Source organism: Gasterosteus aculeatus, chromosome 14, assembly GCF_964276395.1.
Source record: "Gasterosteus aculeatus chromosome 14, fGasAcu3.hap1.1, whole genome shotgun sequence".
In the NCBI taxonomy this organism is placed as follows: domain Eukaryota; kingdom Metazoa; phylum Chordata; class Actinopteri; order Perciformes; family Gasterosteidae; genus Gasterosteus; species Gasterosteus aculeatus.
The window spans coordinates 16,372,817-16,389,293 of NC_135702.1; the positions used below are offsets into that span (position 1 = coordinate 16,372,817).

Here is a 16,477-nt window from a genome sequence, read left to right on the forward strand (position 1 = left end):
AAACCACATCCAAATAATTTATACCAGTAGTGATCGACCGGGGGCAACAATGACACTTCCAACAATAAAACACTGCACACTGTTAAAGGCTAAAATAACCAACGCACACAAATACGATTAATGATCCTAATTTAAAGAGACAACACAATAAAAAGTGGGGAAGGGGAAGCAGCGGTCATCAAAAAAGGCACAATATAAGTTTGTTATTTCTATAAAGAAAGAGAGCAAGATGGAGGCACTTGAGCATAACACTAAACTAAAACTATGGTCGGAGAAAAAAAGAGCAGTGGCTGCCCTGCTGACCACTGCGCGTCACCAGCTCAGCCTCCTTGGCCCAATGCCCCTGTGCACCAGCAGGTAGGACCCTGGGCTCACCAGGTCTGGTTCAGGTCTGACCTTCTACCATAGGAAAGAACATTATATTAATTTCCCCATGGCCTACAGGATGTAGATTAAAATTGCACAACCTACCTCCTTAGTATAGTTTAGTACACACACGTTACTGGCCAGCAACAAACACAGCAACCCAGACTCCAGCACACGCCGGACAACGAGAACAAACGTGAGTTGCTCAACTCTCACGGGATCTCCTTTATATGGAGAGGCTCTCCTTGAGTTTAAGCCTCCCAGGTCCTAAGGTCCCAACGCTCACATTTGGTTTCAGTCATTTTTTATGCAAATATTACAAATATTTAATTATTCAAGGAGGATTTGCTGCATCGGTGAAGCACCGACTGAAAGATAAATGTAAGCGCTCAAAGACTCACTCAACTATTGAAATATTTTCCCTGGCTTTGAAACCGGCTCAACAGCGCCACCTACAAGGAAGAAGAAGTAGCTCCTGTTGTGTGTTTCTATGACATTTGTTGTAACGTGTGGAGAGGTACAAAAAGCCACTAACAGGAATACACTATTTCAAAATGAACGTGCAATGACAGACAGTTCTGCTGCACTTTAATCTAATCTAATATTTGTGGCCGTGATACGAGGAAATCCATATAAATGAACATTTATATGAAACACTATATGAAATGTGTCTGACACTTATATTGTATGATATGTGAAATAGCTGAGTATTGATGTAACAATCAAAAAACCCAAATAGTCGCAGGAGACCAAGGCGACCTTTGCTCACCAACAACAAACAACGATGGACTCTAACACCGGAAGCACACGTATAGCCCTGACTGGCGCTGAGGTCAAGGTCACGGAGGGCCACGTGTTGACGGGAGAACAAACGGTCATTGGTGGAAATATGTGTGTCACGGTCAAACAGACGGAGGAAATCACAGAGGCAGAGAAGCTGATGATGGAGGTTTGCAGCGGCTCGAGTCAATGCTGCAGGCGTGATGGAGAGAGGGAGAGGGAGGGAGAGGGAGGGAGGGAGGGAGGGAGGAGGGTGTGTGTGTGTGCTCGAGGGGAGGGGGGATGTGGATGGTGCAGCGGGGTTGCGCAGAAATCAACCAACGGTGTGTGGCGTGAGGAAGAGGAGAGGGAAATAACCCGGGGAATGTGAGCGAAAAGGCGGATATTGCGGCTCTACCTTTTGCACATGTCCGATGTCGTCATCGGGGAGGCGCGATCGCATCCGTGACGGAAAGAGCCGGATCAGCAGGGGCTTGGAGCGACGCGGTAAGACGTGCAGCTTCCCCCGGGCGACGGGGACCTTATCTCGTGTGACATCGCCGCGATGCTCAAGCAGACGCGCATCCGCCCCGATACGCGTGTGCGCCTCTGCTTTGGCATCCGCGCACACGTTGAAATGCATCGAACGTGCCCGTAATTTGCGAACAGCGTGACGTTGTCTTCGTGGCCTCCCGGTGCACGCGACCCCCCGCCGGGTCCCCGGACACTGACGTCGCGCTCGGCCGGACGGGGGCTCGCTTCTGGACGCAGTCCGGGCGTCGGGGGGGCCCGGGCCCTCGGCACCGGGGGGCCGCCGGTACGCGAGGAGGCGCCGGCGCGAGGACACCGGCGGGAGAGCCAGATGTTGTACAGAGGCCGCAGACAGACGGACGGACGGACGGACAGACAGACCGCTGACACGTTCTATTCCAGTGCAGTTTGAATACAGTGATGTGAGGTTATTACATCTGTTAATCAATTCAATTAAACTTGAGAAGGATTTAAATAACGTACTAATTGAGTATTTAATGATATGCATGACCAATCGACTCACATAGTGCAATTGATTTAGAATATACGTATATTTTATATATATATGATACATATATATGATATGCATTGAACGTATTTTGTGTGAGTATATATATACATACATATATATATACATTACATTCAATGCATATAACATAAATTATTCATATATTGGTAGAAGTAAGGTAAATTAAGCTAACGCTAAAGCCAAATCTAAATTGATAGTTTTTAGCTAACTATCCAGTAAAACTAATAAAAATGATCATGTCATGTTTTCAGGTGATTTAATGATGTTAATGTAAGCGTTAGCTCCTTAGCTGTCCATCCAAATACTGTTTCAATTAATAAAGTTAAAATTGTTTTAACCGGAGTTGGTGCAAGGACGCTAACGGCGGTCAGTTAGCCGCGTGCGCCGGTGGAGCGGTGCGGAGTTGCGAGGGAACATCGTAAAACAAACGCTCCCAAAGCAGAATCCACCCATGATTCACGGCGGTGGGAGATTTAACTCGGCACACTACGGAGCACTCTCAGGGCCTTCTTGTCTTTGATCAAATTTGGGATCTTTACAGGGAACATTGAGTATGCTGGTTATTTATATCTTCGTATACTTCATTTGAACCTTTCTGGGTATTTGATCAGTTTGCTGTCTGCGCCTATGAGACTTCCACAAATCCATTTGCTGCCTCGACTCTTCTGCATTTAAACCCTGTCTGCAGGCTCATTCGTCTCAACATTAATGAATATTTACAGCATCATGCATATCCACTACTTTTTGTCAGCCAACTCACAGATCATTATATTTTTTCCCCCCCTGTTGATGCATATGTGGGTTTCTCAATAGGAGGATACGTGCTTACAATGTCCCTGAAGAAGGTTTATCCATCCTATGACTGATTAAAACTCAAAAAGCAATGATTCCCGGAGGGGTATAGTTAAGGGACAAGAACGTATTGTTAGTTGCTGGTAAATAAAGCCGCTCCACAGAAGTACTGAAAAGCAATTGCTGTCTCTCTATTTCGTAGCCTGTATTGTCAATGGACGCTGGAGCAGTCGTCAGAACCCGGCTTTGGGGGCTTTAGCCACGTCTCCTGCTGCCGCGCTGTGTGTGGAGGCAGAAGTAGCAGTAGACGCGTGATGTCGAATCGACCCGCGGCGCATGCGCTGCAGCCTCGGCCGGGCCCTCCGGCTCGCGGCCCCCTGCCGTCAATAGTTGGTGTGTGGTGACAACGTGGCCGGAAGGGAGAGAGCAGAGCGGAACGAGGGTTTACCAGTTTTTAGTTATATAGGTTAACAAAGGGTCAGTAGCACTAGAACAATGAGTAGTAGAATGTGTGAAAAGTACTAACAATGATTCACCGCTTCCAGGGTCAAATGTATTTCTATAAGGACAATTTAGTTTGTGCTTTTCCATCGTTTCTCATGCAGATTACCATTTTATCACAATATATTCTGTGCTTTCTTTTACGCTTTTGTTATCTTGCTGGGATTCTTCTGCCTTTTCCCTCGTCTGGCTTGAGGTGAGACACTGTTTGCTCGGTGTCACTGCAGGATGGAGATGAATGGCGCCTGTTTGCCGGAACAAAAATCGAATTAATATGAGCCGTGTTTTCCCAAGAACCTCAAATAACTGTCAGCTTGTTCGCCTCGATGCTGGAGTTTACATGCACATGCATGACGAGATGTCAATAGGCAAAGGATACCACACTAACCAGCCCAGTAAACTAAGGATCATATTCATGGGGATGGATTTGGTGTAACTGGTGTGGGGAAATCCATGATGAAAAAGAAAAAGGCCAGCGGTCACTCAATAGCAACATGTGTCAGTTCTTTCAGCCCGGATCGGTTTTTCAGACCAACGTTATGTGTGAAACAGCACTGATTTAGCAGAGAACACGCAGGTGCGGCTGAAACAAGAAGCCTCTCGGTCTCTCAGTTAACTACGGACTCATGATGCATCGCGACAGATGGTTTCTGGAACCGTGATTTATCCAGCTGAATCTGGCCAGTTCACGTGTAATTGTGTCAAGAGGCCGAGCAGCGTGATGCCGGAGGCCACGCCGGTGGAATCAGGAGCAATGGTGAGACGGATGCAGACCTGTGTGTCACTGATAAACTGCAATATGTGATGAGAAGTAAGGAGAAAGCCTCTCCTTCGAGCGGACGTGTGTGTTTACATCCAAACAACCCACAGCTATTTACTCTTTCATTATTTATTTCTGCACGGGTTTGTGTGTCATGTGTCACGGTCACGTAAAGACATTTAGTCCAAGATGGAAGCAGACTTACTCTCCACGAGCCCACCGTTGAAGGGACCATAATAATGCAACGTCATCTCCTCTCAAGCTTGAAAGGCCCAATTATTATTTGTCCCTCAACTAGCAGCTTCTTTCTCTGCAGCGCTGAGGGCGACAGAGCACCAACAAAGCACCGCTCGCTGACAGGAGCATAATGGAGGTTCTTCTTAGCATGTTGCTGAGTGTCACTGCCGTTCTGTACTGGAACCGACTTACTGTAGCAGCATGAGCAGGATACGGACATATGACCTCATTTGTGATAAAAGCAACATAGTGGGTTAAACAGGGTTTACGCCGTGTGCCTGTGTTAGGAGGTCAAGCAGTAGGAATGATAACATGTGTCATGACTCGTGGTAGAAGTACAGTTTGTGTGATATTAGATCGTATAATCATGTCTGTATTATGAGTTAAACATATTGTATATCTTGTAAGTCATTTAATGCTTTCCACATGACATCCGTCACGTCATGTTCATCCTGGTAGAGGAACCATGTCTACTCCTCGTTTGATGGATTTCCTCCTTATTTCATCCCCATAGACGGGCTTGTGAGAGTTTGACTTCACTTCATGAGGTTATAAATGAATGTGTTGTATTACATCCCATGTGATGTTTACGGTTTGTTCACTGGGTGTACTGTGACATTGACGAGCTGAGGAGAGCGAGCGAGTCCAGGTCCGCTCAGCAGATGGAGCTAGAGAGGAAGGTAACGGTGACCAACCTGGTGGAGTTACTCTCGGATGTGGAGCCAATCACATAAAATAGTGAACGCACCCCCGCGAGATACCAGAGCCCCCGGAGAAGAAGATTCCCTCTTGTGGGAAATATTCAATTCACGTTGTAACTGTACCTGCTTCTGTCAGTTATCAAATCCTGCGTGAGTTCTAAACTGAGCCGGCCGATTCTTTCACCCTGTAGTCGTGGCTTGAGGAGTGATGGAAAACACTACGTCTCTCCTCCAAAGTCCAAATACAGTAACTTCTGTTCACTGCTGGCAACACGTGGCGATGGCGAGGGTCCAAACGTCCTGACTAAAGATGGGGGACTTCACGCCGCCCACGCCCACTTCTTCTCTGCAGTCTGTGGTTGTTAGACGCTTTTGTTTTCAGTGTGGACGTTTGGATTCTTCGGCAATGTTAACTCTTAGTAGTGTGGAGTTGTGAATCTGGGGGGAGGGAAAGTCTTGAGCGCCTCGACCAGTTCTGCCCGTGTTCAGTGCCAGTGGTGCAGCCACAGCAAATACCCACAATGCAACACGCAAAACAGTGCTCGCTATGACCACTGACCAGAAGTAACACTGCTACACTTCCACTTCTATTACACAGTCAAGTGAGCACATTGGAGGCATTCGACAGTCCAAATATCTATTTTTTTTTACTGTTACTGAGACTAGTCTCTGTTTTCACGCTCAATGACGTCACGTGATGCTGACAGGCCACTTGCAGGGAAGCTGACAGACAGAGTGTGAAGGCAGAGTAACGCTCACTGCACGCCGCCATCTGTGCCCACGCGGCATCCTCGAACAACATGGAACGGCATTTTATGAATCCTTCTGAAACAAACACTTTGTTATTGGAATATCACTACTAGAATGTTCCAGCTTTTTTCAGAGTTGAGTGATTTATAAAGTCTAGAGCATTGCCAGCCCTGCCCTCCAGGCCTTTTAACCTTGATTTCAGGGGTACAACGTTTAACTAATGTTTCATCATCACTCCAGAAAATTACGTTAATATTTTAAATGTGTTGTTCAACATCATCTTTGTCTGCGTGAAGTGGCACTAGAGTGTGTGATTGAGCATTCATGCACATTATAACCATAAGTAGGCTTCGTATTGGATCTCCATGATGGTCACGTGTGGGCCGATGGTATTTACAGTCTGCTGGACTGGAACGAGGCGTGTCGTTCTTTTAATTAACATTCAATCTGTACTTGACCTTCACGCGACAGAAGCTGCTCTCAGACAGTTTAAAGGGACTTTTACAAATGTGCACTTGGCTGCAGTTGCCACAGGATTTTAGGAAGACATCAGCTATGTCAACGGCGTCCTCGTCCTCCGTCTGCTCCAGGCTGAGCGTCTGCTCCACCAGGTGCTCCATCTGGGTCAGCTTCTGTCTCCTGCAGGGGTCGCACACAGGTTTCAGCAGCTTTCATATTTTATTATTATGTACAGTGAGTATTATTTTAATTCCTGCATACTTTGAAACTGCTGCCCTTAAAATCCCGTGTTAAATTCATGTAGTGGCGTCTGCAGCCGGTGGGATCAGAAGCACCGAATAGCAGAAAGCGTCATTCACTGTGCTGCGAGTCATTAGCGACTGGCATCAAAGGCTTTCTTCTGCCTTTTGCTAATCCTTGACATAAGCCAATGTAAGTCGCCATCAGCGAAAGTGGGGAATGACCTTTAACCCATGACCGGCGGCGGGTTGGTTTAAATATTCTAAATTCTTGTTTTATTGTCAAAATTTATGAACCACCATACTTAAATAAATGATTCTGTTTCTGCAATGGTTCTGATATCGGTGTGTTTAATGTGAATATTGTGAGTCTCGGGTTCATTCTCCAGGAGTTATGTGGAAAACCTATTTCCAGCATTCTGCTGATTTTGTAAATTGCTTTAAATCTTTATTCTCCTCTGAATAAATATGTCTCATTGCATGTTTTTTCTGTGTGTATAATGTAAACTTCCATCCGCTGCTGCAACGCTCAGTTGCATGTGTAGTTGTCAGAAACTCCTCTGGTTACCTGAACAAAGTTCTCCCCTGATACTGATTGCAAAGTGGTGGGCGGGTAAAGTCCTTTGATGCGTTGACATTGGGCGATATGAGCAGGTTGGCTTGGTTGCTTGCAGTTCATCACTACTGTTATTGCTCATTGTCAGATGAATGAACACATTTAGAGGCATTTAAATGTGATGTCATGGTCTTATATTTTTATATATCACAAGCTTTACTAGCCTCAGGGGTATTTGTTGAGAATGGTAGAGAATAAGATGTTAATCAGTCTTAATATTACAATTGAGATGATATCCCATTTCCAATCACTTGGTCCTGATGGTCTTTAGGGAGTTTGCAGGCCTCGGGTAGGGGCATGGAGGGGGAGGATGCGAGGTTGTTGGCCTGTAGGTGGTGAGTCCATCCTGTACTTGGAGGTTGCGTAGGACCGGGGTGATCACGAGTTCACAGCGGCGGGTGGAGGTGAGCAGTCGAGCGGGGGTGTCCTGAACATACTGGAGTGTATTGAGGATTTGGTTGGGAGAGCCGCAGAGGATCCTGTTGCAATAGTCAGGTCTGGAGGTTATGAGGCCATACATGAGATTTTCGGTGGTGGCAGCAGACAGTGAGGGCCGGAGGCGTGCAATGTCCCTGAAGGCGGTTTTGGAGATGCTGTTGGTGTATCATATTAGCTGAAGTCCCTCAGAAATCTTTCACTGCCCCTAAACCACTTAAATTAGAACACAAAAATATTGAATTGAATAAACCTGCCAGCATGATTCTAAATGAAACATTATTGCAAGTTCATTATATACATATATTGAATTATATACATATTTTAAATGGTTGAATATGTCTGCTATAGTTTGGTCTAGTATGGTTCTTCTCCATACGTAATTGTTGGGAAAAAATTGTGTTTCCTGTTTCCTGTTTTTTTTAAACTAACTAAAATTCTCTGCTCCCCTCTGCAGGCAACATCAACATTAAAGCAACTTGATGGAGAAAACTAGAGGAGTCCCTTTAAGATGACACGCACAGACCCTCCTGACATACTGACAACCGTGCGTCAAGATATTAAAGTGGTCCCCATTTCTTCACATTACAAGTCCCTGCAACCCTCCAAACAATGTGATTTTATAAATTACAGCACACTGGAGGACAGCAAGAGCAAAGTCAATAAGAGGCAGTGCCGTTCCTTTGACTACAGGTCATTGGAATACCCCAAATCACACAAATACTCAATGGAGTCCCCATACAAGAAGGCTGATAGGCATGCAGCCAACCCAGACGTGGTCTGGAATGCCTTGGGCCGCCAGCAGAAATACCGCTTTTCTGCTCCGGACATTTTCAGCCACAGATTAACCCCTCAACCAATGGCCGCAGATATGAAAGGTGAAGTCATTGTACCTGAACAAAAAAGAAGAACCAGGTCCAAAAGTGCCCCTCGAGTGCAGACCAGTCTCACCCCTGTGTCTTTTGATGGTTCGTCATCTTCAGGGAGGAAGGGACGGGAATCCCAAAGGTCTCCAAGGGACTCTCGCTGGAGGCCTGAGGTATCACCGCGTAGGGAGTCCTCCCATGCAGCAACCAGGGCTCATATGCATGGACTTCATCCCATTAAGTTGCAGCCTCAAATGGGTGACAGCAGCAGATACTCACCACAATATGCCGCTGATAATTCTGAAGATGCAGGGCTGGATAAACCAGCAACTAGCCCACATGTAAGGTGTCGGGTTGACATAAAACCTGATGATGCGCCATTACATCATACAGGACGAAAACCGGCTACACAACAAGTGGACATACCCTGGCAGAGGCACCACAGTGGTGGGGGCAGGAGTAGGACTGTACCACGCCATTTCTCCTACTCAAGAACATCCACTCCCACGGACTCATTAGGCACAGAGGGCAGGCAAGCTTATCAATATTCCCGCAGCATGCCAAATAGTTACATGCAACCCATGGAGATTCCCTTGCAAAGAATGCCTTCATCAGGTGATTACCATGGAAGGGAACGCAGAGCTCATTCCAGTCCCAATGTGCCAACTAAGTTCTTTTATGCAGATGATCCAGGGAGATATGTGACTACTGCTCCTCCCCAACCAAGTTCTGGCTTTCATGATGAACGTTACACACCAGGACAAACATATACTCCAAAAGTGCAGTATGTGCAAGATCCAAGGACTCGAATGGTACATGCTGTAACTACAAGACCCTATTATCCTGAGATGGAGCCCTATCAATACTCTGTGCAGGCAGGGCATTCCAAACCTTATGCAGCAAGTGAACCAGGGCCATACATCATACAGACACCTCCAACTAGATTGTTTTATGGGGATGATCCAAGGTCTTATCAAATCCAGACTGCTCCTCCAAGGTTTTATTATTCCAGCGACATGTATGCAATGCCACCAGAGCATCATATTCCAGCAAGGGCGTATTACACGGAAGGCCGAAGACATGCTAGAGTTATTCCAGCACAAACAGACTGGTATGGCTCAGATGCATCTGGTTATTCCACCAATCCTGCCTCTTATGTATCCCAAGTCACACCAACCAGAGTTCGTCAAGAGCCTGTGTTAACACCATGGTACGCCAACCCATGTGTAGAACCGCAAAGAATTGGCACCGATTCAAAATCTTACTCGAGGTCCTGGGACAATATTCTCAACTCTCGTGTAGAGAGGGAACAACCTCTTACTGTACAGCGGGGTCAGAGCTATGACGATCTTCTTGACTCCAGGAAACCCGGAGAAGCCACAGGGGATAAACCACAACCTGTGGTAGTCAATCTTTCCAGTTCACCAAGACGCTATGCAGCCTTATCAATGTCTGATAGCTCACTAATTGACAAAAGCCCAACAGAGACATCAAAGAGCCCTACTAGTAAACTTTGGTTTGTCACTCCTGAAATAACAATCACTGACAATGACATTCGACCAGGGAAACTTAATAAGGCTGAAGGACGGTCTGCCAGTTGGGACATTCTTGACTCCAGAAGCACTGAGGGTCCAGAACCCTTTCAGCGAGACTTTGAAAGCTCAACCAAAGAGAAGATGCATGATAATGCCTCACTACAACAAAGCCTTGAGCAACTTGATGAACTTCTGGCTGATCTTGTGACTGATTACAAGCCGCCCAGTAGAAGGGCAAGTGAAGACATTCTTGATCAACTAAAGAAGTTAATTGATGAGGAGGAAGCAGTATCTCTGTCCAGAAAGAGCTCAAAGGCATATACAGACGAACCACCTCCTCTTGACAAGCAGCCAACCTCAATAAGAATGAATCCTGATGCTTTTCGGGACATGGACGGAGCCAGTGATGCAATGAAGAGTGCAGATGAGTGCTCTCCAGATCAGAGCCCAGATGAGGATGATACAATGATGTGCTCGAACAACAAATGCCGAAGGACGGAGACCCTGTTCAATGCTTGCCTATATTTTAAATCCTGCCACAGCTGCTACACTTACTATTGCTCCCGTAACTGCCGCAGGGAAGACTGGGACACACATAAAGAAAGCTGCCTGTACGGCAGAATTGGCAGCATATGCCGTCACATCATCAAACACTGCCGGGAGACTGTTGAAGTCCACAAAGCCTTCTCCCGTATCGCCAAAGTTGGCTACCTTTCTCGAGGTAGAGGCGTTCTATTCCTTGGTTTTCCAAATCCTGTGTCATCTAGTAAATTCCTGCAATATGGCCTGGACAGTCTGCTTATGTCTCCTACGTACCTGTCTCTCCGAGAGCTTGAAAGCTTCAAGGACAACCTAGGGGAGTACTGTAAGGAGCTACAGGAAGCTGGCACGGAGTACGACCCTAACGAATGTTTCATCTTGAATGTATCCATTGCTGTTGGCGACCAGTTGCCTGACGGGCCATCTCCAAGAAACCAAGCTCCAACGGTCAGAAAATATGCAAAGGTAGCACTGGCTTCCTTCAGTCCGGAGAGAAAGGTTCACAAGAAAGAGAGTGACATGGAGACGCTGATCCTCACCCCACCGCCTGGGACAGCAGATATCGACAAAGAGGGAGAGGAGGGCAGGAAGGCCAGGGAGATCTGTTTTATAAATATACAACGGGAGTTAAGGATTAGAGGCGTTTTCCTACGCCATGAATACCCACAGGTATATCAGCAGCTCTGTGAGTTTGTGGAAAATAACATAAGGTTCACACCCACAACTATTTATCCTATCGATAAGAGGACCGGTAAACAGTTCATGTGCATGATTATGGCTGCATCGGAGCCCAGGACGTTGGACTGGGTAGGTACTCCGCATCTCCTTGATGACATTATTTAAGTGCACCTTTTGTTGTAAATATATATGTATAGAAATACATATATATTGTTACACATATTTATATATCAATCCAATTATAAACATTTGTAGATACGTATTTTGTTATCAGAATGATATATATATATATATATATATATATATCTTCATGTTTGCTTGATCAGTATTATTCTTTTTCAGAATACTTCTTGTCAGGTGCGGAATGAGTACAGTACATCAGTTGTTTTAAAATTTCTAACAAGCACATGGTTAGTCTGTATCCTGGTCATCCACTGTTACACCACATTCTCTTTAGCAGGGATTACCTACTGACATTATGATATTTTGATTTATACAACCGAACAGCAATACATGTAGTTTTTTTCAGCTTAGCCTATTTAAATGAGAGTTCATTTCTGTGAGTATAACATTACAATCTTTTCATATTTGACTCAAGTGGTCAATCATACAGGAAATATTAAACATTATTTTCTTAGCCACGTAAACACTTTCTATGCAAAGTTGCTTCATGACTTAAGTACCACATTCCTATAGTTGTTTTAGTTAATTATTAATATATAATTATATATAGTATTATAATTATATATCATTATAATTATTATATTATTGTACACATCTGTAGAGAATGTTTTGAAATGAAATTGAGATCAATTATTGAAAGTTTTAGTGGCAAAGCAAATCATGAGAAAACAATAAAAGCTGAAAAAGTCACACTTGTGCTACTTTAAACATCAATAAACCGGTACAAAGTCGTATTGTTGGTAAGTAGAAGTAAGTGAACATTGTGCTCTTTGAGTTTAATAGCGTATCTTGGAGAGTTTGGAAGGTCTTTAATTCCTTCTTCTCTGCTGACCTCCACGTCGGCTCTTGAAATGGTGCCAGTCAGCAGCCACATCGTAGGTGCTGTTCAGTTTTAAACACTGTGAATAGTCGGAGTGACAAAAAGAATACTTGCTGTAAAGCCAAGTAAATCATGCAATGTCATAAAACACTGAAGTTGATGAGTTGTATTTTTAGATATATTTACAAACAAAAAAAGATATGAACAAGCAGCTGGAGTTATTGTCCTTAGAACAAGGTGAGCCAGCTCTGGCACAGTAGCTATATGGTATATAAATGCTTGAGAAGACATTAGTTGTGTATTTGTGCTGCACTAGGTTTATTACATGTGTGATTTATATTGTCCTATTTGGTTTTAGCCAATGAGAACCTTTGCATAGCTCATTTATTGTTTTTAGAAACATGTTTCAATGCAACTCAGCCGTGTTGCCTCGTCTCTCAAGATAAATACATTTCTTGATTTTGTTATTGTAGCGTCCTGAATCCTCATTTCCCTGCCAGCACTCTGGTGAGGAAGTGCAGCTGAAACATATTGTGTGCTAAAATCAAAACTATTTGAAAATGGTTGGACCCCCGTTGTGAAATAACTACACATCTGGAAGAAGTAAAGGGGGGCATTTGTCAATCAGTCCTTAATAAGCCGTTTTCTCCCAGTTATTAACCTTTCTTCCCCATTTCAACCTCTTCCCTTGTGATATCAGTGATGCTCTCCTGACACGTTTTAAGACAATTTAACTTAAAGTACATATATATTTGAGTTACAGCAATCGACTGTCTGACAGGACGCGCTGTACAGAGGTTGTTGGCTGCATGCGACTGTTTTTAATGCTTTGATCATTTTAACATGACATCGATGACAGTAAATTGCTTGATGAATGATTTTGTGAAAGTGAAAACTACTATGCTGTGTAAGAAAAAATAAACACATTTTCGTCACTCAAGTTTAAAAAAACGTGTCAAAGATTATGAAGAAGAGACCTCACTAAAATATCTAGAAAATTCTGTAATCTTGTATTTTTTATACTTTCAACATGTGTCTGAGTGTGTCTATTTATAAACCATATCTAATAAAGGGAATGGGAACTCTGGGTGTCGGCCTGTTCTTTAGGTGTCGTGCAGCATGAGACAGGACGTCCAAGTAGTGAGGATTATAAAAGGAAAATCAAATGAAATCAACTCACTTAAACATTTCAAATACAGTTTGTTATATACATATTATTATTATATATTATTCCAATGGATGTTTTTGACAGGAATTAAATCTGACATCTGATGTCATTTCAACGTCCAAAGTTTAAATCTAAGTCAGGAGACATTGTGTTAGTTCAAATGTCTATTGGCCAGTAAGACGCCACGACTTAAGAGAAACATAAGCCTTGAAGGTTTATTATAACGTTAAAAATATCCCAAATCATTTCATCCAAGTCATTCTAAAATCTCTCTCTCCCTCTCTGGTCTCAGAAGACGAGATGAACCCTGAGCACAAACCAACAAGTGACCTTGACCTTCCTCATTCTGACCAGTGAGGGTAAAATAGCAGAGCCGCTCGGCTCGGCAGCGCTGGCTGTCTGACGGGGTTGTGGAGGCTCAGATGAGTCCAGCACATTAGTGCACTGGGGTCTCTTTAAGAGAGCAGGTCAGTGGGCGCAGTGAATGCGTGTGCGTTCACACAGAATCTAGGCCATGAAAGGCGACAGCAGACTGGGCCTCAGTGGCTGAGCATCAAGCCGTTCCCTTGACTACGCTGCAGGGCTCCTGCTGATGTGGTGCATTCACTGGGACGGGAACGCAGAACGTGTCCAGGATTTCTTCTCGGGAATGTTTGTTCCACAGAGTGGTCCTCAAGACACGACTTCCTGCTTTGGTGCCGAATGCTAATTTCATGTCTTTGTTGTATACAATGTCACGGTTATTGATAGAAATGATGCAAGACTCTGTGAAACGATGAGAAAAGTGGATGGAAAGCCGTTTGAAGCTAATGATGAAGATAAACACATAATCCTCACCGCGCATGGAGCCACACTGGGATGGAAATATGCCTTCATTGGTTTGAGGAGAACCGTGAGAAACACCCACCATGCACACATGCTACAGCTTTCCCTTCCCCGCTCTTTTCTTTCCCCCTGCTGGGTGTTGATGTCGATATGAGGGAAGATGTGGCTCAAACTCAAGCAGCATTGAATTACACCGACTCAGTGAAGCAGTGAAACACAACTCTCTTCAAAAAAAAAAAAAAAAGTCTGTTGAATTGTTTCTCCCGACAGCACGTCCTCTGCTGGCCTCTAGATGTCTCTGAAGGAACTGGATGTGAAGATCAACATGTTAAGGAGGGTCTGGTCCCTGTGCTCATTCCTTCCATCCCAACGTTCCTATATGTGATGTCTCAGTAGTGTTTGTGATGTCTCAGTAGTGTTTGTGATGTCTCAGTAGTGTTTGTGATGTCTCAGTAGTGTTTGTGATGTCTCAGTAGTGTATAAGTAGCAGGTGCACTGAATGAACTGATTAGGTGAGTGACAGGTGGAGGAGACAGGGTAGAACGTGACGGAGCTGTGGCGAGGCTTATTTCTTTTATTATCATCCTAAAACTATCTGTACTGGTAGTAATTTACCACTAAACGACGTCGGGGGATTCCACAAACACCGTCATCACCTGTGTGTCAGCACTGCACGAGCACTAGGCGGAGGAGGCGGAGGAGGAGGAGGAGGAAGGAGCGCGGCTTGTGGGCGCCGCGGAGCAGTTCGGTGAAATTCTCACAAGAACTCAAATAAATGCCCCGTCGAATGTCAAAACACATTTGGGGGGATTTGATGACAGTGCGAGTAATAGTTGTATAGTCTAAAATTTTGATGAATGAAGAAACCATTGTGCTCCAGCAGAAGGCGCACTTTTCTCATCTAGGGCTTAAACAGCCTCCAATAAACGCAGGGCCAAAGACTTCACCATGCCCAGCTGTTTTGGTAATGAATGAGAGTTAAATAGATATTGTTCGTTGCATTTGAGCTATTCCAAACCTTTACTTAGCAATAGTTGATTTGACCACTCTCATGTAGGATTATGTACCGAGCACCGGTGCCATATTGGTGAAATGAAATGACAAAAATGACACAAATGACTATATGAACATCTATTTATTGAACTTTAACAAAACTGAAAAGTGCAACTGTAAAACAAATCTTTTTTGTGGGATTTAGTCCAGCACTTATTTAATGTGTCTTGTCCATATATTGAAGCCATAATGATAACAAATAAACAAATAATGAATAGTAAAAGCTTTATATAGCCACATATTAAAATAAGAAAAGCTTCCGAAGCATCACGGCCGAGGCGAAAACATGGTATTTTCTGTTAGTTCGTCCGTAAACTTACCTTTAGTTTCGGCATGGCTGCAGATGTGCTGTAAACAACGCAGCTAGTGGAGGCGGCAAAGTGCTCAGTGTTGCCAGATTGGAAATGGTGAAGTATCGTACCAAAGGCTCAAAATGGTCGTATTTGGAGGATAATTATCGTGTATCTGGCAACATTGAGATCGGTCGACCAATGACTGTTCTCTCTACAGTCAGAGCTCGCGCAAGAAGGTGGAACGTAAGTGAGACACCATTTACAACACTTGTAAGGGCGTAATAACTAGTTTGTGAAAGACCCAGAAAAACACAAATATACGACGAAGCAAAATCACGTTTTTGTTAGGTCTCAAAAAGAGGACATGTCCGGGGAAAAGAGGACGTTTGGTCACCCTAATGAAACAGCCTGATAACTCTGTCCTCGCAGCAGCTAACGATGGCTCACCGCTTGTGTAGCTACAGCAGCTAGCTAGCCATCTACCTTCTATTCGTATTTATTTCTCTACACAATAGAAAAGCGATGTGCTCTCGCGCCTCATGCAGCTCTTCTGTGTTGCACGTCAATACTTTGAGACAAACAAGGGGCGTCAATCTAACGTAAATGCTTTTCAATAAATGTCTTTAGTTCCTGCACAATGAACATGAATCTCAAATTAAATGATTAATATTCCCCAAATTCCAATTAACTACACTTCCGCTGTTACAGAGGGGAAACACTGTAATCATACTGTAAACTTTCAAAAGTTCATATATTGTGCATAGTTTGAAGTTGTCAGTTGTGTTTGGGTTCAGGCTGTTTAGGATCGGTATCGGAAAAACCCAAACGATACTCATCCCTA

At 44.2% G+C, this 16,477-nt stretch overlaps 1 protein-coding gene across 1 annotated transcript; it reads left to right on the top strand.

The window, feature by feature from the left end:
• Positions 1-1,420: 1,420 nt before the first annotated feature.
• On the top strand, positions 1,421-13,384 carry ajm1 (apical junction component 1 homolog). The gene is made up of 2 exons (XM_040198015.2): positions 1,421-1,632; positions 8,133-13,384. The coding sequence occupies exon 2, from the start codon at positions 8,187-8,189 to the stop codon at positions 11,457-11,459; it is 3,273 nt and encodes a 1,090-aa protein (XP_040053949.2). The 5' UTR covers positions 1,421-1,632; positions 8,133-8,186; the 3' UTR covers positions 11,460-13,384.
• Positions 13,385-16,477: the final 3,093 nt, after the last annotated feature.